At 33.2% G+C, this 25,207-nt stretch overlaps 1 protein-coding gene across 1 annotated transcript in view; it reads right to left on the reverse strand.

Moving 5' to 3' along the window:
* Positions 1-25,207, reverse strand: part of EPHA7 (EPH receptor A7) — a 165,644-nt gene that overhangs the window by 133,528 nt on the left and 6,909 nt on the right. The window contains exon 3 of the mRNA XM_045867237.3: positions 23,088-23,757. Coding sequence (XP_045723193.2) covers positions 23,088-23,757 — 670 coding nt within the window. The remainder of the gene's footprint in view (positions 1-23,087; positions 23,758-25,207) is intronic.

Below are 25,207 nucleotides of genomic sequence, written 5' to 3' on the forward strand. Positions count from 1 at the left end.
GGGAGGGGAAGATGATGAGATTAGAAGTCTTCCCCAAAAAAGATGGAAATTTATGGGCACCTGGGTGGCTCAGTCGGTTAAGCGGCTGCCTTCAGTTCAGGTCGTGATCCCGGAGTCCCAGGATCGAGCCCCGCATTGGGCTCCCTGCTTAGCAGGGAGCCTGCTTCTCCCTCTGCTCCTCACCTCTCTCATTTTCTCACACTCTTTCAAATAAATAAAATCTAAAAAAAAAAAAAAAAGATGGAAATTTAGGCAGAAAATTATAATATATGAAAATCACAGGGGGGCATTAAGTAGTTAAGATACTTCAAATTATTCAGTATGTTTGAGTAATGGGCAAAAGGATAAATAGAGGCAAGTTAGAAGGATTTGAATAAGATGTTAAAATATATCTTGGAGGGTGCCTGGGTGGCTTAGTTGGTTAAAGGTCTGTCTCCAGCTCAGGTCATGATCTCAGGGTCCTATGATCTAGCCTCACATAAGGCTCCTTGCTCAGTAGGGATCCTGTCTTTCCCTTTCCCTCTTCCCACTCTCTTTCTCTCAAATAAATAAATAAAATTTTAAAAAAAAATCTTGGAAGCTACATGAAGAAATGATACATTTTTAAAAAAAGCCACAGTATGACAGAATTTGCATTTTAAAAATGACTCCAGAGGATGAGTAAAAAAAATATTGGAAAGGAGTAAGAACAAACTCAATAAGATAAATTGGGCAGGCTACCGACATTCTCCTCTAAGGCAGGTATGACACAGACTTAAACCAAGATAGTGTCAGTAAGATGGGGAAAATCGTTTGGATATATTGGAGAAATTTTATAGAAGTAGAATCAATAGAATTTCTGGATCTTTTCCAGCCACATTTACCAAAATAGAAACACAGAGAGCAATTCTTAGAATAGTAACAATTGCAGCTAACATTTATTGTTTACTTACAATGTGTTAGACAGTATCCTAAATGCTCAACAAGCACCATCCTATTTTTATGCATATTTATTATCCACTTTCCATGTGTAAGTGCTTTCTGTATATTAGATCATCTGGTCCACACACAACCTCTGCAGTTAAACACTGTTAATATTTCCCACTTTGAATGTAAGGGACCAAGGCCTAGAGAGATTAAGTAGCTTGCCCGTGCACACAGCTAATTGATCATATGTATATGTAGTCAGAAGAGATATTTTTAACCATTATTTAATTATTTTATTAAGGTAATGCTGCCAATCTGAAAGATGTCTCAAAAAGTCTCTTGAAAATAAAATACTTACTCACTCATTACAAAAGATACATAACAATAAAGATGCATTAAACCTCTCTTCAGAGGCTTAAAAACAAAAAAGTAAAAAAAACAGTACAACAAACACTAGAAGATGTGGGCTAGAATTTAAATCCTAAAAATTATAACCTGACTTCAAAGTAAATATAATTAATATTCAATTTCATTCTTCTTTAAGCAGAAATTATTCCTCTTTAAGTAAAAACTCAGTAGATATGAGTATTTTTAAAATACTATTTTATTGGAATCTGAGTCTATAGTACTATTCAAAACAAACTGGGACTAGAAAAAGGAAACTCTTACAGAATAAAACAAACTACTAAACGTAACAGGAAAAAGAAAATTTAAAAATCAACATTTTTCAATGACCAAAGTTAACAAATGATTCCATTTGACATCATCAATGTTTACTGGGTGAACAACTGTCAGGGAACTGGAAAATTACAGTGCCTCCAGGTATCATTGCATATTTACTAATTAACTACAAATAGAAAACAGTAAATTTACAATAGAAGAATCTGGCATACATAAGCTTAACCAAGTCATCAAACTTAGCATTACAAATAAGGGGACGAAGTGACATGATGTGATGCAAAGGAAAGTAAATCACATCAATGATAGTTATCACCGCCAAAAATTTAACTTGAATCAAATAATGAGGGGATAGCCAGGCAAATATAGAATGTGGCATTATTCTAAGAGGTAACTGGTTTGGATCTTAAAAAAAAAAAAAAAAAAAGTCAGTAAAACAAAGCAAAAGTTAAGGGAAAGTTCTAGATTAAAAGAGAAGAAAAGAAATATGGGAACCAAAGAAATATAGGATCCTTAATCGGATCATGGATTTAAAAAAACCAACTATAAAGAACCGTTTGAGGCAACTGGAAAATTGGCATATGTATTATTTATTAGATAAACTTTTTAATGAATGTTAAATTTCTTGGGTTTGAAATATAGTATTGTGTTTATGTAGCAGAATGTGTTTTGGGGAAATATGCTAGAGTAATTTAGTAGGAGTTAAGTGTAATGATGTCAGCAACTTATTTTCAAATGATTCAGTCAGGAAAAAAAAATCACACACACAAGTGGGGGAGAGGTAAACACACAAATGTGGCAATATTTTAAAAACTGGAGAGTCTGAAGACAACTAGCGTGTTTATTGTGCTATTCTTTCTACTTTTCTATTAGTTAAACATTTGAAAAGGGAAAAATTATATGGGAAAAATTTCTCAGATGGAATTAAACTCATCACTGGATTGTTAACATTATTAATTTTAAGTGTTTTTGGCAATCTTATAAACTCATGTAATTTTATCTCTCCCCGACAAATTTATCATAGTTATCCATAAACAAAAACACTCAAGAAATGTTTGTTGAACTAAATTGAATTGGTTTTATATCCCAAACATCTTTCCCCAAGTCTTTTTAGTACTGAATTCTTGTTAACTCCAATATTTTCATTTTGTTTGATCTTTACTCGCCATGCAGCCCTGAAGAATCCCTAATCCCCCTTTTATTATATGCCTGTCAGTTTCATAATTTTCTCTCAGTAAATGCATTAAATTTTGCCAATAATTAAAATTGTCAACAAATATTTAAATCTAGCTTAATATGTAGCCTTGCTATGAGTATACTCTAATGAGAGCAATCTCTCTGGAATTTTATACCAGACACTAACCCTCCAGAGGTTCATACAGATTCCAAAACACACATCTCTCCTTGAAGGCAAGGAAGGTCATTACAGGTCTAAAAGTATAAATGGAAACTTCAGTGTCACCTTCACTAGAAAAACTACTAATATGATGCCACTGTCCAAGAAATAAACAGAAACAGACAACTGGCAGTAAAGGAAAAGAAAACCAGAAAACACTTTATAATATACAAATGATGAAGCATAATTATATGGTTTTATCAAGAACAAAATAGAGCGACTTGACCTCCTCATGTCCATATTTATGCCCTGGTGGAACAGGACAGAGAAGGGCCTAAGGGAAGTAACAGGAACAGGAATAACTTCCTGTCACAAAGGAAAAGATGAAGATAAGCAAGGATATATTGCAGAGCCTGCTGACCTCAGAAAACTTATGAATATGTCTATATAGGTATGAGCTATCTATGTTATATTGTATTTATGAATATAAATAACAGAAAGGAAGGAGGAAGGATGAGAGGGAAGAATGGAGTTAACCAGCTAAAAGATAAAGAGGATAGAATAAAATAATTGACTTTTCTAACCTATTACTTCTTCATGTAACTTCCAGCTACTTAAAAATAGAATAAAAGTTAAACTCTTCATGGTTTAGGAAAAGAAAATCTAAAACTGAAGACCTGAATTATAGTTGGATGTCATCTCATTATAATGTTTATACTTTGGAGGAATCTATCAGTCAGCATTCTCCATGATTTCCTTAAATATGAAATGGCACAACCTAAAATTAAAAAAAAAATTATGGTACAATCTAAAATTTGAAAAATTATACAGTAGTATCCTGCTTTACAGAAGAAAGCAATTTTTAGACTCAATTCCTTCCATCGCAAGATTATTTTACAACTGCCAAAAAAAAAAAAAAAAAGGCCACAGCTATGCTGACAAAGCAGTGTGGAGTAAACTCCAATCTACACATAACTTCAGAGACCTGCAGGTATAGAAAGTGAGAATCACCCACTTTTCCTGACAGCAAACATAGGTCATGTTTCTCCAGAAATTCTTGACCCCTATAGCGCAGCAAGAATCAGAAGTAAAATCAACTATGCCCTCAAAGAGATGGTTACCTTTTCAGTTGTAGTGTGTGCTTTTGCCTGGCTGCCTCACTAGGAAAAGATGGGAAATGTCAGACCAGGTATTAGAACTGCCACTTTATTTTTTCTTCCAGATTGACACAAAGGAATTAAACAACTTCCATGGCTCTCGGTTAGAGATGTCACTATTCACCTGATGATTCTCCTCCATTGATTAGACTGCAAATAACCAGTCTCATTTTTTCTTTACATTTTTAAACAGGAAAAACAGAAAAGCATTTAAAACTAAATACTACTATCCATTTACCTGATTTTTCCATAAATTGCTCCTTGAAGCTATGAAAGCAACATTTAGTGCACTGTAACACAGTATGTAAAGTTACTACAAAGGAAAAGACTGACTGACTTTTGGGGGAGGGCACTTAAATACATAGTAATTTCTTCCATATTTAAAAAAAAATAAGCATGTGAAGCCTGTCCTTTACATAACAAAGTACCAGTTATTATTTAAAAACAAGCATAATGCTTATTTTGATACCATGTATTTCCCAGGGAAGATCTTAAAAATGAAGCATAAAATATAAAATTAAGAATTTTACTTGAGGGGAGCCTAGGTGCCTCAGTCAGTAAAGCATCTGCCTTTGACTCAGGTCATGATGCCAGGACCCTGGGATCTAGCCCCTGCTCAGCGGGGAGTCGCTTCTCCCCTCTTCACCCCTCCTGCTACTTGTGCTTGCTCAGGCAAGCTCAGGCTCTCTCTCTCTCTAATGAATAAATAAAATCTTAAAAAAAGCAATTTTACTTGGAAGTATGTCAATTTTTTTTTAAATAAATAGAAACAAATTTTTTGTTGGGAATGATTGTTTAATACACATGTGAACTTATTAAATAAATTACAGCAATCTCTTACTTTAAAGAACATCATTAGTTAGGACAAAATACCTCATTTCATTTAATAATATACGGCAATAATCACAAAAAAACAAAAACAAAAACAAAAACAAAAAAAACTCTGGAAAAGGATGCTTTGATCCTGCCGATTGACTGAATGTAAAACTCTCTGAAACTCATTTATGACCTGCTCTAATAAATCACAATTCATACAGATGTGCCATGATTTATTTAGGTGTCACTAATAACCTTCTATTGGTATCTTTTCTCAAACCATAGCCCTCAGCTATTATGGCTTTCGGACCAGAATCTAGGAAGCCCAATTACTTCAGGCATTGTTTGTTGCCTAGAAATCTGAAATATAAATCAATATTGTATGTGAATATAGTATCTAGTATAATGTTGAATGAGATATCTCCATGAGTGATTGTTATACACATCCATGAGAAATGTTCAGTAACTGCCTAGTCTCAAAATTTCCAATCCAAAACAATGCCTCTAAGAATAAGCCAAGAAGTCCTGCGAGATGACCCTCCTGGTTCAAATGATTCAACAAGGAATGATTTTGGAAAGTTACCAGAAAGAAACCTTTAGGACACCATTATACACTGATCCGCATATAAAACACCCTCTCCTGGGCTTGCAGAACTGAACTGGACTGAACTCTGTAAGCTCTAAGGGCAAAGGGGCTGATACTTAGCAGCATAAAATGACACTGGCTTCTAAACTTCAGCGTTACTAATCCAAACTGACTCTGCAGATCATAAAGTACAATTGGCCTTTTCAATTTAGATTCAAACACCTGGCTAACTCCATTAGCCAGGGATTCCACGAAGCAAAAATCTACTGCCATTTAACCAATTCTTCCTTATTTTCTCCTATTTTGGAAGCTCTTTGTTTTTGAAGAAATCAAGAAAATCCACAACAAATGGAAACAAAAAACAAAAAACTTAAGCAAAATTGTATGCGTACTCCAGACAGCTTTTCACAAATCTTCATGAAAGAGAACAGACTGTACAGATCACTAAGAGCAAACTTATATCCAGGATAGGAGGCTCCTGTCATTTCTGGAGTACGTTTGTGTGTATTTATGTCACCGGATTCAACTCAAAGACCCTTCGTACAAACTAATGTAATTCAACAGATGTGAAAATTAGCCCAGTTTAGTCCACCACCCTCACCACCACTACCACTAAGCACAAGAACATAACCGAGGAAGTTTTCCTGCTTGGAAAATCACTGATTCACTGACTTCTTTTAACATCTGTATGTGCAGATACGACATACAATTCATAAATAAAGTGACAAAGCTACAACTTTAATACTTGCATTTTATATGTAAATCATTGTTAAATCCTGCAGAAGATAACCAACTAATGAGATAGCATAAGATGCTATCAACACAATAACTTCTCTTTGGTGTTGGAACATCACTTTACATAGAAGGATGCTTAGATTCAGACAAATGTGGGGAAAAATAAGAATTGACAAAACACATGTTTAGTGTCTTTGCATGATTAGGTTCAGGAACACTGCCAGGAGAAAACGCTGTGTATGATCTCATCTGATCTTAGTTACTTGTCAAAAAAGAAGTAAGAAGAAAATATCTTACTCATCAGATGCTGTCTTTTTAAGTTTGGTGGAACAAAAAACATGTTCGTTGCTTTAATAACTACAAATAAACAAAACTGACGAGGTGAACAAAAATCAATACACAGATTCCAAAAATTTTACAACTGTTTATTTTCAGTTCAAACATGGCTGATGTCAATTAGATGCAGCTCTGTCCTGGTGAGTCTCATGAATCCACCATGTCAGATAATCACCTTCCATGGAACTCTTTGAAAATTCAATGCTGTGCTTTAAGTTATCTTTTCCCTAAACCCTTAAATGCTACAAAATTTTAAAAATTATTGTTTTATATTTATTGCAGCCATTCTTTCTCTTTTTGTCAGTGGTAATGTTTTACTTACAGTACAGAGGCTACTTAGTATTGTTGATGTAATGGACATTTATGATCACTGATAACATGTTAACCATTTTTGTGAAAATTTTTTTAAGTATTATGAAAAATCCTTCAGAGTGAAAAATGCACACTATACATTTAAAATGTAATCCTCAGTAAGCAAAATATGTGAAATCTTGATTTACAGATGAAGGAGGTTATTAGGTTGTAACATACATTGCTAACTAGAAAGAAAAGGTGCTTTTGGACAATGCTGTAAAAATGATAAATAAAATATAGCCTTCCTGACTTTGTCTTTAATGAGACCATTGCACTTTTTATAATCACAAAGAAATATAGTGTTTCATTATGTTTTGACTGCAAACTAGGAACTGAGAATTTTCTTGAAATTTACATCTTTTATTAGTGAAAACTCAATCTTCTCTTCCTGTGATGAGGCACTGTTACAAAGACTAACAGAAGCCAAATGAGAGCTGTTCTACATGCATGTTTTACATGCAGGCAAGCCCTGCATGTAAAATGTCATGACATGTACAGGAAAATAATACAAAGCTACACTGGTGTCTAAAATGGTACATCTGTGGCTATTGTGAAAAATCAACTAAAAATATGGAGTGGCTGAGGGATCTATATTTGCTTACTTGACCAACACACATATACACTCACACACACACACATTCCGTCCATCATTCACTTTTTGAAGTGTCAGAAAACATTACTTCTCAAATGACACACAGGGTTTCATTGCTATGCATAAGGTCAGTGAATATTAGCTTCATTTACACTTGGCTGAGAATCAGTTGGTGTCAACAGTAGAGACTTAGTTCCTCTACTGAGCGGGTTTAGAATCTGACAGAAAGCTGCCACTGAAGAAGATGGATGATCTTCTCTGCTGACCCTGCTCCCCTAAAGTGTCATAGTTTGGGTCTCTTTCTATCTCCACAACAAAAGACCCTCTCTGAGCTTCCCAGTGGCCTTCAGCTTTATTGGTGCTAACAGGTCCAGACATTTTCATCGATTGGATTCTCTACCTTTTAAACACAAGAGTTTGCCCTTTTTGGCTAGCTAAACCTTGGCACAGATGTCTTTTTTTGTAATTGCATCTCTGCTGTCTATTGGAAAGGATGCAGTCAGACAGGCAAACATCATGTCAGCACAGAAAATGTTGAACTATTTATCTCAGTTACCCAATGCCATTTTAGTGAAAGTGGTATGTCATCTGTCTGCAGAAATTAACCCTTAGATAATCTCATAGTATCCTTCTAAATGGAAAGTCAAAATTTCATGTCTATTTGATGACTAATATATGTAAAACACATTATGCAGAAGTATTCAGTAGGTAGGAAGAAAAGTACTTCTCATTTTATATAAGAAGTTACCGACAACCATATTTTAAAACAAATGTACCTGAAAGTATTCTATATAATTTTCATTCTACATAATTCTAGTCTCTATAATTTTTTCCATTTTGCTTTCTACTACTGTAGGCTGACACTGTGAAATATGGCCTTCCCGGACTAAAAAAAATACATGAAAATATTTAATACATAACAAAGATGCTATAATGATATAATAAATTACATATTGCTTTGAGATCCTGGCTGTGAGCTATTTTAATAGGTTGGAGATTTGTTATTGATATTTGAATAATCCAAAAGAAATTACCTAACCTCAAATTCAAATGTTCAAAAACACATGTGCTCAAATGATGAAAAGTTCTTACAAACAAATTTACATGTAACACATTTTACGAGAAATGACTATTTTGAGTATGTATGGATTTCTAACTCAGAAGCTCTATAATATTATAATACATAACTGTCAACATCATTTATTCCATGCAAAATACAATTTAACATATTGGCATATCTGGAATTGCAGCATTAGCTAGTAAATATATATGTATGGAAAATATACTGATCTCAATACAAAAAGAGAGAACTAAAAATAAAAATAAATTACATAAAAATGAAGATAAGGACATACCAATTCTAACTCGGGTTAACCCTTTTGTTAAACTACAGACAAAATATAATGTGATGATTTTCTTGTATCTGAAATAAAACTATTAAACCTCTATTAAAAGATTCTGAAATTCTGTATGTTATTTTTCAGTGTTAATGCTTTCATCCAAGTTGAGAAAATTAGCAAATTTTAGTTGAAAATAACTATTAATTAAAATCTCTATAGCCAAACCTTTTGTTCTAGATATAGTTTTAACAACTCTCATTAAAATAAGTATATTTTTTAAGGCTAAGGAATCCATTTAAAAATATACAGTGCTGAGACCATTCAAGGGAAAAATTCAAGAACACAGTTAGTTCCCTTCTATTTTTAATATCATATAGACTGTACATCAATGACTTTTAACTTTTATTCTCTAAATTAAATAATATTTCCTTCAATACAATGCCAATAATTTCAGGTATGTATGTACAAGGCAACTATCAACCTTTTTTTTTTTTTTTTTTTAATTCCTCTTTCCTATAAGACAGAGTGAACAAAATCAACATTCTGCCTCTAGGCATCAGGAACCTGATTTTTCTAAAAAAAATCAAATTAGTTACTACTTTAATTTGATAATTATGGCACTAAAGATCTAAAACTAATCTTAAGATCAAATGAGTTCTTAGGACTATGCAATGTTTTTTAAAAATAAAAATACCAATAAGATTGCTCATGCCCAATCTGTTCAACTGACCTAAGTATCCTGCCTATGCAGATTCTCAGGAGCATGTCCGTCAATCACTGTCAGCATTCTGTCAGACCCCACTCTGACTGCAAGTGACAGTCAGTTATCTATTGACATTAATGAATAATAAATAAGCATGCCCTTTAGATTTATATGAATCCAATGTATATTATTGTCAGTATAGATTAGCCTATATGCAAAAGCAGATTTGTGGGTTTTTTTGGGGGGGGTTGTTTGTTTTTCATCTCATACATTAGGAAATGATAAAAAAAAAAAAAATACAAAAGCAAAAACAAAAGCAAGTGCCTGCAATAAAAGATGTGTTTAATGTGAACTCTGGTATACATTAGTGTTTTGTTTTTCAACAAGTCAACCTTGTCTCAGCTTGTATCATATAAGCTTAAATGAGCTGTATTCATAGGCCCCTGAATATTTATGCTATCTTTTACAGACCTAACACGTAGTTTGTTGTCTCTGCAATAGAGTATACAATGACAGAAAATCCTTAAAAAACTAAAGATCAGAAGTTGTGGCAGTATCCGAACCTTGCTTCTCTTTTGTATTCACCCTTAATCTGCCTTCCTGATGGATAAAAATTATTTACATTATTACTACACTCTCCTTTGTTGTTAAGTATCCATCTGCCCTTCTAATACCATAACAAAACTGTTACAGCATTTTGAAAAGTAAGAATTAAGAACTTTAACTAATTAAGCATTCATATATACATCTTGACTAAGTTCCTTTATGATACTGACTGACAGTTGGTAATTCTAGAATTATATGATCATAGTCCAAACGTTACAAAAGGGACTATAACCTCCAGCACTGATCAAAGTATGTTTTTTTTTCTTAGCTCAATAAAAACAAGTTAGAATTCAAATTATAAAAGTTTTGCCCCATATTATGAGGTGCGATTTTTATTTTTAAATTTAAATTTTAAATTAGCTTTCCATTATGAAAGTCTCTTCTCAATTTAATATTAAAAGTTAAATTTTACAAATTTTTGTAAATAATGAACATTATCAATGATGTGAAGAGGTAAAAACTAGATTTCCTATTAGACCTAATTAAGACTTCTACCAAAAACATAAAAGGATGGAGAGTAGTTCAAAACACAAAGTTATGCCATCATTAGGTCAAAATTTTACAAAAAATAATGAGTAATAATTATTAATAAGGTTCAATCTTTTTTAATTGATATGCATAGCACCAAATTATAATACGTGAAATCACTGTCATGTAAGGAAGGCAAAAAGACAGTGTTGCCAACTATATGCCTAGACTTCAGTAGGTGAAAACACAGAGTAGGTAAGGAAGATATACTCTCGCTATTTTAATCCACTTAGTAGATGGGAAGGTATGTTCTGAGAAGTTTCAAACCAGGGAATAGCATAGAATTTTCTGAAAAGTAAATGAAAAGCTATTGCCAAAGTCTGCGACACTATAGGAAAAGATGCGGGGGAAGAAAAAAAGGAAGAAACTAGAGGGAGCAGGGATGGGAGAGAACACCCGCTTTACCACATTGAAGGGTGAAGGATATTAGAAAGGAGGATGGCTACACATACAGTGATGGCCTGGTGAATAATCTTGAAAATCGACGGGAGCTATTTGAAATTTGAAGTGGATAGTAATGTTGTCATACTGGAAAAAGTTAAGAAGTGGCAAAATGATCAAACCATTATGTTCAGCCTTGAAAAACACAGTATTCTTGTACATGTTTGCGCAGAATAGACATCAGAAACAGCAAGAAGCACGGTTGAAATGGCAAACTTAAAAGTTCCTATCAGGTTTCCTTTGCAAACTAAGATACTGTCTCAACATATTAAACTCGGAGCCACATGTTTTCCCAGCTCCAGCGCACAACCCGAATGTCTAAGCTTAGAATGTGTTAATTCTAAAGGTCAGTTTGAGAAATAGATTTTGCAGAAGCCTGACTGTCCCTCTGTCCTTGCCAGGTCTGAGGGGCTAAGGTCTGAAGGGTTTCTCAGAGGAGATCCAGTCAGAAATCACGAGGTTAAACAGCAGAGTTGCTGCTCCCTTCCAAATTCTAGGTTTCTGATAACATAAGAGGTATATCCACTATCCTCATTATAAAGCACATTTATTTACAATTGCCACAATACCCAAAACATGCTAATTGCTAAAATTTACCTTCCTAGGAGCTGGTAATTAAAAGAAAAAAAAAAAGAAAGAAACTAAGAAAAAGAAGGGGGAAAAAAGGACTTTACTTTCTTATATGGCAGAGAAACCTAAAACAATCTACTTGAAAATAAAACATTAAAAGTTAGTTTATAATGTTTTTCTTTGTGAAGGAAAATTTAATGACATTGCTGAGGTAGCTTTTATTTATTTATTTTCTTTTTTAAATATGCAATAATCCAAGAATATCCTATAAGAGTTTTCAGGCTCCTTTCAAAAGTCAATTGAGATTTCCACAGAGAAAGAAGTCTTAACTATTCAGCACTTCCAAATTAAAATATTAGTACAGAGCAATTTAGAAATCTAAAAATGGGTCAAGGAAAAAATCAACTTAATTTTTTGTTCCATTATGTTGATGTATGCTTTTTTACCCCGGGGGCAGGTAGAGGTGGGTAGTGAATGTGTGTGTGCATATATATGTATGTGTGTATATATGTATGTACATATGTGTGTGAGTATGTGTGTATGTGTGTGTATATACATATATGTATATATATATATAGTGTACGTAATGTCGAAGTGGAAAAAAAAACTGGAAAGAGTAAATTCTGATTTTACTTTGGGATCTGTCATGAATGAACTGTTAGAACTATAAATGAGGTCTTTAGTTGTCCCACTTATTAAAAAAAAAAAAACCCTCTAATTTATTTTTGATAATCTTTAAGGTACACTCAAACTCCAAGAATTCATGATTCTAATTGTCTTGGAAGGGATTATACCCTCAAGGAGTGCAAGAATGTCCACAGAACAGTTTTATTATAATGAATTTATATATTTGAGTAGGTAAGGTGCCTGTCCTATCTCACATCTTTTTTCAAGGATAAGACTACTTTACAGGAAAAGGTCAACTGAAATAGGAACACTGTGTAGTATAAGTTATTCTGCCTGCTAAAAATAGTAGATATGAAGAAATGTTTTTAAAATCAATCAAGTTTATTTATTTAAGCCATCTACTATTTAAATTAAGGTCATTAATTAATGTCATTAGGTAAGTTAATACCATTAGATGTTATTGTCTATATAGGAACTAGTGTAGCTAATAATAGTAAACTATTAAGTAAACATAGAACATATAAATCACTGGAAAATACAGAGTAATGTAGTAAAGTCACTAATATTCAGTTTAGTTTTCTTAGAATTAGCTTTTATTATATATAGTGATTCTTTAGATATATTCTACCCCTCCACACCTACCACTCCCATCCTTAATCCCTCTCTTATCTTATTCTTTTTTAGAAAGAATGTTCTTAAAAAGTAAAGTAGGTAATATTAACATAATAGTTAACCATTTAATAAATGACAAATGGAAGATACGCGGGTAATAATTATATCTGATTGATAGTCTATTTTACTAATAAAAGCATCATGGTGCTCCTAGGTTTTCTATAAAAGGTTCTAATTCAGCTTTTAATGGCTTCAGTGTAGGTCGGAGGCTAACGTCACCATATATGAGAAGCTAAACTAGGTATTAGTTGGGTAACACATGAAACATAAAACACAGTATGTGTCCTTTCAAAGCCTCCTGGTTTTCTCTTAGAGGCAAGAGATAATATCATCATTAACAGTAAGTAATCTTTTCATTTCAAATGAAAAAACGCAAAACCCACAGCACAAAAATTATAATCTTGAAACAAATTTCAAATTCCTATACTCCAGAATGTATTTTCCCTGGTTTACTGTATCATTCATTGAACCCAAGCTAAACAAAGTAAACTGAATAATAAACGTTCCATACTTCTTCACAAAACCACAGAATCTGAGAGAAATATTACACATTTACTTCAACTAAGGTATATCTTTTTCTGTGATCCTGTGAAATGCTGTTATATGGGGAAAATGCTATGATATATATACACAGATTTTATACTCTTTAACAAAGCTGATATCATAGGTAGAAAGCAAAAAATAATGTCTGTAACTCATTAATTTGACCTAAATTCAAAGCTGCCTGCTTTTGGTACCAGATTTTTTAAAACCTCAAATTATATATGCATGTAACCTTCTACTTTTCACATAATAACATGACATGAGTATCCTAATAAAGATGTGCCTCCATAAATTTAATTAGTAAGATATTCTGCAGAGGATGGGATAACTTAAATTCTCTTAAATGTGAGGAAAATTAGAGTTAAGAGACTTTCTGAAATTTTCCTCTCTGCATCATGCATCAGATTTTTATACACATAGAGGAAAACATCAAATGTATAGCTAGGTCAAATTTCTCCCATGAAAATAATATTGTTATTTGTATAAAATGACTATATTATGCACAATATCATTATAAATAAATCTTTTGTGGATTATAATGTTTCATCTTAGAGGAAATGCCTAGAAGTTCGATACAGGAATCAAACCAAATGCAAAGTTTGCAGGTTTCATTGATTCGTATTATGACACTGCCTGCCAGAAATTAATGACAATTTAAACTGCCACTGGAAATATAAAAGTTTGACCACATACTTGCTGAAGTTAGGATAATTAGAAATGTTCTGAAGTCATATAAACCGTAGCAAGGTAAGTCTTATACATTAATTTCATATTTCCTTGCTTCCTTATTTTTTCCTCACTTCAGATCTTCCTTCTTCCTCCTCTTTATGTAGTGAATAGTTACGTTCAGTGCACTGTGGGCACATACAAAGATGACTGAGGATGAGTAAAAAGCAGTATAATTTTAAGTGAAGTCCACGGTGTCCTAGTAGGAAATTTTAATATGATTCTAATTTAACTATGACCAAGACATTTATCCATATTTCTGAAGACTTATGAGCAAATATCTCTGTAAAGGACAGAAGAAACTGGTAACAGTAGTTACACTATAAAAAGGCCCTATGGGACAGGAGCGTAGGGATGGCATGGACTCCAGATCTACGCACATTAGCAAAGAGGCCTTAAACAAGTATTATGAGCTCATGAAAGTGAATAGTTGAAGAGTATAAAAAATTGTAATATAGCTATAACTCAAACAGAAATATATTTGGACATGATACTGAATTTAAATAATTTCTGATTTATAGAATAGAATAGAATATTAGCTTAGGGACCGATTTCTCAGGTTTGTTTCTATTATTTGATTTTGTATTGCAATTCAAGGTAATATTTACAATATATAATTTGGAAGCAAAATAATCTTATAAAAATCACTTTCCCATATAAGATCAACATAAATATACGTCAAGACTTTTTTTTTTTAAGTTTATTTTCTTTTAGTAATCTCTACACCCAACATGGGGTTCAAACTCACAACTTTGAGATCAAGAGTCGCATCCTCTTCTGACTGAGCCAGCCAGGCACCCCAAGGCCTTCTTATTTTAGAAAATGTTAGAGGCTCTTGGAACTCTCTCTTTCTCAAGACATAGGTATTAGTAACAAAGGTGAAATGGCTTTCATTTCATTAGAGGAAGGAGATGTAGAAATTGAAAGAAAGACACACACACAAAGGCAGAGACAGAGAATGGGAATATGACAATGAATAAATATATTATTTTCATAGAAATAAATTCCAAATCTGGAGCAGATTCTTGTCCAGGTTTTCTAATGATTGGCCTATCATCTTACTATATGTTATGAGGAGAAGAAAATATAATAAAGGCTTCTCATTCTCATCAGGTTTAGGGTTAATCATAGAGGCTAGCCATATACAAAAAGAAATTAAATCATGATATGAATATGAAATTACAAAAATATTTGCCTTGGCAATGGGCAGTGTATGATTAAGTCTTTAAGAAAGCTGAAAAACATTTATTGGCAGATTAAGATGATACAAGAACTGTGCTAGGTGGGTACCATGGTCGGTAGCAGAAAACTGTACGGTGTGGTTGTTAAGGAGCTTAGAAGCTATAGAAGGAATTACAAATAAAGACTAAAATCAGATTGCAGGGTGCCTGGGTGGCTCAGTTGGTTAAGCATCTGCCTTCGGCTCAGGTCATGATCCCAGGGTCCTGGGATAGAGTCCTGCATCAGGCTCCCTACTCAGTGGGGAGTCTGATTCTCCCTCTCCCTCTGCCTGACAGTCCCCCTGCTTGTGCCCTCTCTCTCTGACAAATAAATAAAAAATAAAAATAAAAATAATCAGATTGTGTGTGATGATTCCCACAGGGAAAGGGCAAAGTATGCACAAGAAAAGATGCTCTAACAGAGAATAAGAGGCATTTAACTTGAAATTGTAAGGAAAGGCACAATTTCAACCAGCTGATACAGGCTAGCTGATGCTGCAGGTTGAAAAAAAGTGAGGCATGGTAAGTACCAAGAGAGTGTTACTACCAGTAACTGCCATCAGAATTTGGAAGAGAGAGCTCACTGAAGAACTCGGGAATGTGCAGGATGAGAGACTATGGACTCTGAGAAACAAACGGAGGGTTTTAGAGGAGAGGGGGGTGGGGGGATGGGTTAGCCTGGTGATGGGTATTAAGGAGGGCACATATTGCATGGAGCACTGGGTGTTATATGCAAACAATGAATCATGGAACACTACATCAAAAACTAATGATGTAATGTATGGTGACTAAAATAACAAAATAAAATTAATTTAAAAATTTTTTTAAAGATACAATAGGTAATTGTGAGAGGCCATGATGTTTGTTCGTTTTTCTGTTTATTTGGGGCCAAATATTAAGTAATGGTATCATAAAAATATCTATGGGTATACTTACTGTAGAATGACAGATCAGTACCAGGCTGGGGAACAGAGGCTTTGAGTATGATAAATAATGTGACAGAATGTTAGAAAAGAAGATTAGGGTCAAGTTGGAGGGACTTAAATGCCAGCCTAGAAAACAGAGAATTTTTTATTGGTAATGAGGAACCTGAAATTTTCTGATTAATAAAGTAATACTATCTATGTTGTGTTTGACAAAACTGTATTCTGACTGCCATGTGAAAAAAAGAATTGGGATAGGAAAGATAATGGCAAAGCAGACGAAATATTTAGGATGTAAGGAAAGACAGAGATAGAAGTATTTTGAAATTACTATAAATTTAAAAAATGTTCAGATTTGTAGCACCTTTCAAGATCCTGGAAGAACATTTCTTTTTATAAAAGACTTTGTGATAGATAAAAATGCCCATCTGTAAAGATGTGGGCACTGTATTGGTTAGGGGCAAAAATTCCTGGCCAGACCACCTTGACTAAACAGCAGTCTACCACTCTGTGCGATATTAGGTACTTAACCCACGTCTCGCTGTGCTTTGGTTTCCTTACATAATAATGTGTGTGTGTGTTAGTGTGTATTTGCATCTATATATCATATGTATATGTAAATGTATATATACATTTCGTGTGTATATATATGCATCTCATATATATAATTTAGTATAGGTAAATATTGTAATTATTGAATTACATTGTAATTCATTGTAATTACACTGAATGTAATACCTTAGTAAGAGTAATTTTTGTCCTTTAAACAGAATAATAGCGCTTACCTACTAGATAAAATAAGTTAGTAACATCCCTCTTTGAGACTAAATGAATTAATACATGTAAAATACTTAAAACAAGCTCTTGCCATCTATGAATAACTAGAAAGCAAACAAATCTATGACCTGTTTTTGTTGAAGGCCTTGAATCTCCCCCTTTTAAATTATTTAAACTATGTCTTCTACTTACTACTGCTCTATCACCTGAGCCCTGTATTTTACACAGATACAAACTTAATTTAAAAAACCCATATATTCAAGAAACAATTCAAGCTGTTGTTGTATGAAATACCAGGTTACACATAACTTATAATTGCTAAAAAAGAAGTCAATGCTCAAGGTAATTTAAAAATTCAGAGAACAGGGCACCTGGGTGGCTCAGTCGGTTAAGCGACTGCCTTCGGCTCAGGTCATGATCCCAGGGTCCTGGGATCGAGTCCTGCATCGGGCTCCCTGCTCTGCGTGGAGCCTGCTTCTCCCTCTCCCACTCCCCCTGCTTGTGTTCCCTCTCTCGCTGTGTCTCTCCCTGTCAAATAAATAATAAAAAATAAAAAATCTTTAAAAAAAATAAAAAAATAAAAATTCAGAGAACAAAAGATCACCCACGATCCCACCAGACTGACACATCGATTGTGTTATTTATGCTTGCATCTCTTCTTTTCCCGATGTATATCTTGCATATTCTAAATATCGGTGTTTGCAAAATTTTAATTCTTTATTTTTCATTCAAAATTATTAATAGGGAGTAATTTAAAATTCCTATATCGCATGGCTGATATTTTAGGGACTAATTTCAATCAAAGTGATGCACTTTATTTTGGACATTTAGGTTATTTCTAGTATTTCAAATCGTATACATTGCTGGAGAAAGAAAGAAAGAGTTATGTAAAAAATTATTTTATTTCATTGAAATATCTTCTCCCATAAGTTACCAGGGATGAAATTACTGGCTTAAAGGATATTTAACTATTTGTGGCCTGTGAGATCTATCCTCATTCACTCATTGCCATGAGATTTCTTTACTTAGCAAACTCCTTGTTGATTAATAACAAGATAATAGCAAGCATTCATTGATTATTTGCTATGTCCCAGATACTATTCTTAGGGTTTTTACATGTATTATTTCATTCGATTCTAACAAGAACCCTATGCAGGAGGTACTATTCTTATTAGCCCCATTTTATACTTAGGAAATTAAGGCTTAGAAAGATTGTCCTAGTTTACACACCTGGTATGTTGTAGAGCCAGAATTTGAAAACTCTTGTGACTCTACATCTGAGCTATTAACCCTGTATATCTTACTTTTCTGTTTATATTTGATTATAAACAAGATATATTATGAGGACTCATTTGTTTTCATAAAAAGTGATGGTACAAATTACATGCTTTTTGAGAAAAAAAAAAGCACATGGTTTTCAAAAATCTAATCAACACAGGCTTTAATATTATCAATGCTTTCAAATTGAACAAATGTTTTTATTTAATTATATGTTATATGTCCATTAATTATATGTTAATAAAATAATGACAAGCCTGTAAACATGTTCATATAAAATATTAAGAAGCAACTATTAGGGAAATTCCTTATAACAAAAATTAGAAATCTAAAATTATTGGAGTTCCCCTTTACATTAAAATTATCAAAAAAGAAATTCCTAAATTTTTATTTTAATTCAGAAAATAAAAATTAAGCAACATAAATAATGCAAGTAAATCCCATCTCCAAGATCTGATATATATGCATGTAAACTGAATAACATCCTTGGATTTTTTACAATTAGGGAGACCATATATTTTATCATCCAAATCGGAACACTTTGGAAAACAAAGAGAAATGTTAACAGAACAATTATCCCAGACAAATGAGGCATACAGTCACCTTACTTAGAATAAAATTTCACCATTTCTTCAGTAACTAAAATCCATTGGTTGAAGTCCAGGACAAATTTTAGGATGCAGTGTAGTGCAGTGAGGAAAAAGGATTTGATTTGGTAAACAGGATACTGGATTCCTACCCAATTTTCTTATGTATAAATATCCCTGAGCCTCAGTTTCTTCATATGTTAAAAGACACAAAAATATTTTCTTCTCTTAGTGATATGGTAAGCACTAATTGATAAAATGAACACGATGTTTAGTGTAAACTGCAAATTGCCCATACAAAGCCGTTATAATACTAAGCTCCACACTTTGACAAATACTGTTCTGCTTTTTAAATGAAATCTAATTATATAGAAGTTCCAAAAATTTCAAAATATATTTCAGAATACAATTTTATTAGTCTTCTGAATATATTTATATATGTAAAATATAATCTGCTAGTTTGCAAAGAAGCTGTGTCAACTGATGGTTAATTTTTTTAAAATGACTTTCTGACAATAAAAGCCTGCTAACCAACTGGAATTACATATTTTTAAATGACTGAAGAGATGTCTTCGTTAAAGCATTATAATAAAGAATTAGACAGAAGTTCTCCATATATTAGTAAGCTTGAGAAACATTTGGTTCTCAAAATTGAGGGTTTTTTTCGAACTCATGAAGAAATAAAAAAAGCTCTTACATCAAATAATCAAAACTGTGGTAAGTTTTCACAGTTGTTCATATTTCAAATTATACCCTAGCAAATATCACCGTAGACTTCCACTCTACAATGTGCCTTCATAGACATGCCTTTAAGTGGCTAACCACCCTCATTTGGCTAGGGACTCACTAGCATCCTCTCCCAAACACTTCAGTTTTCCTCAATATGGGACTGGAATTTGTTTTCAAACTCTTAACAGGATCCCTGAAAGGAAACAGGAGAAATACTATAAAGGCAGGCCTGGATTGATTCCAGAGGCAAGTACTCTCACAGCAATGCACTGGAATTATGCCAAGGAGGGAAGTGTTTTTGCAAATGAACATAGTGCCAAAGTTAAGTATAAGGTCTTTAATTCCTTTGTCAACATCACCAAGGTCAAAAATTAAGAAAGTTATGTGATAAACAATTTACTTGACTTAAAACAGTGCACACATACTCCTTCAATTGAACATAAGGAGGCATCTTGACTAATCACAGTTTTTTAATGAACTCTTTCTAATACCTAATTCCACCTACTTCAATGCAGGATTCATGTAGAAGACAGTGAAGTCATTTTACTTTATTTTTAACTACCTGAGTGTGATTTGCAGGTGACAATAATTTTGGTACTCAAATGTTCCAATTCTTGAAATTGAAATAAATAAATGTGGATAATTTTAATAGTACCACATTTAATGAGATTATTTTGCTGATTTGGAAGAAATTGGGAGCGTTTTCTTCATGGTAAATGTCCTTACTGCAGTTAAAGACTGTTTTTCTTACTAAGTTCTATACCTGTAAGTATAAAAAGCAAACATTTCCTGTTTGTTTTTAACAAATAAATGCAGAAATCATTTAGGTTAAATTACACAAAATGATACAAAAAATACAATAATTTTCCTTAAAAATCTTTAAGCCTTGAAAGAGAAGGAACCTTAATGTTATTTCTTAGACTTTCCTTAGCCAGGTTTAATTGGGCATTTTTGTAAATACTCCTGCTTTATTTATAATGTTTCCCATTTTTAATTGTGCAAAAGTTTAAATTCCATTTTCACATCAACCAAAATCTGCATTCTCCTCAAATCAGCTGTTTTTACAGCTAAAGTGTAATAGTATGTTCATAAATTTTCTTATTAGTTATTATCAAGTAATAGTTGTTAACTTCCAGTCAATAAGAACACTGCTTTTCACTGAATTGATTAGTTCACTAAGAATATGTCTACACATCCCCAGTAGTATAGCATTCCGCCTACTAGTACTGATAAATTTTCATCAGTTTCTGATTTCCACATATATGGAACTTGCAGGATGATCTCTTCAATAAGAAATCCTACCACTGTAAGTGATGGGGAACGAGAACATGGGTAAGACGGGTTTGACTCCTTCGGGGGGGTGTCAAAGGAAGCTGCTAAACTGGTCTATAGAACCCAAACCTATAGCATCTATTTTGCCCAGAGTTCACTTTACAACATTAGCTATAACACGGATGACAATTGAGTGCTGGGTCCTCGGTATTTTATATGCTAGCGGCCATCCACATGAAGTATTTAACTCTTCAATCAGGACAGAAAAATATATTTGCTCAGTTACTCCATCTAAATAGTTTGTCCAATAGAAATATAGTATGAGCTATGATGTAATTTTTAAATTTCCAGTAGCCACATTAAAAAAGAATAAAAAGAAACAATTAAAATTAATTTTAACATTCTATTTTATTTAACCCAATATATCTAAAGTATGATCCTTTCACTATGTAAGCAGCATAAAAAATTGTTAATGATATGTTACATTCCTTTTTTTTTTTTCGTACTAAGCCGTTGAAATCCAGTGTGCAAATCATACTTACAGCACATCTCAATTTAGAATAGCCAATTTTTAGACCTTAAGAGCCATGTGTGGCTCCTGGTTACTGTGTTGGACAACAAGATCTAAATACTTTTTAAACTATTATTTCTTCAAATATTCTACTAGAATAAGAATTTTATGGGGGAAGTAATATGATTTATACAGCAAATTACTAAGATCAAGACATTTGAATTCGCAATGAAAGAGAATAATATTTGCTAGGATTCTCCTTGCTTTGTGCAGAAACCAGGTCAATATTGTTGCTAAAAGCCCAGGCTCGGGAATCAGTGTGTCCTGAATCCGATTTTAAGCTAAGGCAGATATCACTTCCTAAAGTAATTACAAGCAAGCAATTTACCCTTGATACTACCAATTTCTTTTTTCTGTAAAATAGACATGAAAATGAAATCTACCTCATTAAATGAACTAGTACATATAAAGCATATGGAAGAGTATCTGCATATAGTAAGTTACTATCGTTAGCTCTAGTCCCGTCTAAATTAACTAGGATTTGCAGTCATTAAAATTATGTTGCCGGCTTTGAAGTACAAAGAATACATAAAAGTTATTTTTCAGAATGGATTATGTCTTATAACTTATAAATTAAAAGATATATAAATAATATAACCTTATTATAGAATTTTTTGGGATATGCACAAACAGAACAATATCAATTTTGAAGATCCATGTGACTGACACAGCTTTAAATAGAAAAATACTGGCCAATTATAATGACTACAAAATACTATACAAGAGAAAATCCAGTTTTAAAAAAACAAAGGAAAAGGTTCACTAATTCGTATGCTATTATTGTTTCAAAACATAGAGAACGCCCAACTGATGTATTAAAATAACTGAAGCTTTGCTTTGGCCCACTTCCACAAAAAACGTGGTCCATTATAACATGACTTATCAGAAAAGCATTTGTTTTATTATTTAGTCCAGAAAGGAAATATGGCTTAGGCAGAAGTAACTTTAAAGATCTATCAAGTGAAATTTGATGATTTTTGTATCAAAGTTTTATTATTTATTAAAAATAATCCTAAAAGTTTAGAAATATATTTGTATGTACCCTGTCAGTAGAGCTCGTTAGCAGCCCCATAACCTCCTTTTTTCTGCTGCTTACAAGTCCAGACTAAACAGATTTCACAACAGGAGGAATCCCCTATCATTGAGTCCTGATTGATGTCACACCTCACTCTGCTCACTCTCCTCTCTTAAATCTCATAGACCAATGTGCAACCATTGACTTCTAGGTCAAACATAGGGCAAATTAAATCTTAGTAACGAATGTCATTATTGCCAATATTTATTGCATACCATTAGTGCAGATATCACTGTGGGGAATCATTTGATAGCTCAACAGTGACTTCACTCAAGATCGGCTGAATCGGAAATGCTGGTGTAGCACAGACTCACTTGTTTAAATAACTATTATTACTCAAAATCTCTGATACTGAAATAGAAAAAAAATGCAAAGTGGAATTTTAATAGCACGTATTACTTACGTTCACAAGTGTCCCCTTTTTGCTGGTAGCCTGCTTTGCAGATACATTTTCCAATGGGCACTAACCATTCTCCTTCTGCACTGCAGTGCATCCTGGGGGAGTTTTCCGCCTCTTCCTCTGCACTGCTGACACATGTCCCTCGAACCTCGACTAAAGAGGAAAATTCTGAACCAGTCACTGTATCTGGAAAGATAGCTAAATTCTCAATAATGGACCAGCACTTCTTGTAGTATACTTTGACAGAAACCAAAGCTATGCAAGCCCCTACATCCTGAAAGGCAAGATAGAATCCCTTTTTGGACAAAGGTCCAATCTCTCTCACCTCAGTGTTAAGCTTCATCTTTCTTTCACCAAGGTCACCTTGGGTAAAACTTTCATCTGCAGCAATGGTGTCTATTTTTACATAGAGGTTTTCTCTTATATTCCTGCCAGTGTCGTAGTCTGTTTCATAATAGTACAAATTAAAGGTTTCCTTGCAAGTTCCCAGTACTCCAGGAAGACTGTTACAATCCCTCAGGGTAAATTTCAATTCTACAAAAATCCTTTGTGCATTGCCTTTCGAAATCCAGTTAGTCCGCAGCCAGTTGTTTTGGTTGGGTTCCATGACCTGGCACACCTGGTAGGTTCGGATCGGGGTGTAGTTCTCATCCAACCCACTGATCTCTTCCCACTGTAAAATGTTTTAAAAAGGCTGTAAGTCATTCAGCAAAAAAAACACAACATTTTCATTTTGAAAGCACATGAGGCATCGTTAGCAAAGCACACATGATGAACCGTGAGAGAGTTAGGTAGATTCCCACCCTGGCAAACACTGTACCCTAAGAAGACAGGACTCTCAGCTCAGCTTCACCCTGGTAGCGCAACATCATTCAGGTTGCCTGCATCGTTTGTACGTACAATAAATATTTCATTTTGTTTAATATCTGTTTGCTAGTGTATTAGTGTTTCTTTTTACATGTTTGCTTATGTCTATAGTCTCCACTGAGATTATAATTTTTATAGACTAAGTGCATAACACAATCATTTAAATTACCATTTAATGCATATGCATATGGCTACATGGCAGAATCTCTGATAACTCAGTTGACATTTTAAGTGCTGATGTTAAACTTAGAGCACCTAAAAAACACAGGGAAGAAAATGCCAAGAGTGCTCTGAAATGTAAAAGCAGCCCACAACATGTTGATATTCACAATGCAAAATCTTCTACAATCTTTCCAAAATAAGATATGAGAGTAACATTTTACAGAGCTATTTATTTACTGCAGTGTTATATATAATACTGTACATAAGCCACATAACTATAAATAAGTAGTTATAAAAGCATGATTCATCTTCATAAATAAATTGCTTTCAATAGACAATCAAATGTACACGGAAAATCAGCATGCTGGATCATATTTCAGTAATAAGCTTTTTGACAGGAAAAATATCACATATTTAAAAATGTCCATTCATATACTGATGCAATATATACTACAGCAAACATATATTTTCATGAAAAGGGAAAATAATACGTTTGGCAGAATTGGCAAAACTCTAAACATTATAAAGCCATGTATAATAATATCTATACCGCTCATTAGCAAATTCATTTCACCTAAAATATTCCTAGAAGTCTAACGTAACAGTTGATTATGTCCTTTCTTACCATTATCACAAAATTTCCCATTTTATATGCAGGCTACCTTAATAGTGAAATCATCATCTACTTGTATTTATTTCCCCAATATAAAATGCCAAATATGAAAATGTTAGTATTCAAATCCAAAATCACACAGCATGCAATATTTAAACTATCCTTTCAAGAAAAGCAGAAAGTAAATAAACTAATAAGCATGTGGTAATGAGTTTTATTTGTAAAACTTGATTAGAGGATTAATTTATTAAAATACTTTAAAATATTAATATCTACTTTTAAAGCTATTTTTTAGAAAACTGACAAATTAGCAAAATACTATAACTTAGAAATTTTTTGTATGACATTATATATTTGCTGCAATTTTATTATACATATCAAAACTCCTCAAATGCAGCAAAGAACCCATTATCATGTGCAGGTTTTATTCAACACAACTTGAGTTTGTGACTAGTTAATGGTGTGCATATTTCCCTTTGTT

Source organism: Mirounga angustirostris, unplaced genomic scaffold (genome assembly GCF_029215605.1).
Source record: "Mirounga angustirostris isolate CCGP_5_RB_7025 unplaced genomic scaffold, mMirAng1.0.hap1 SCAF_8, whole genome shotgun sequence".
NCBI lineage: Eukaryota > Metazoa > Chordata > Mammalia > Carnivora > Phocidae > Mirounga > Mirounga angustirostris.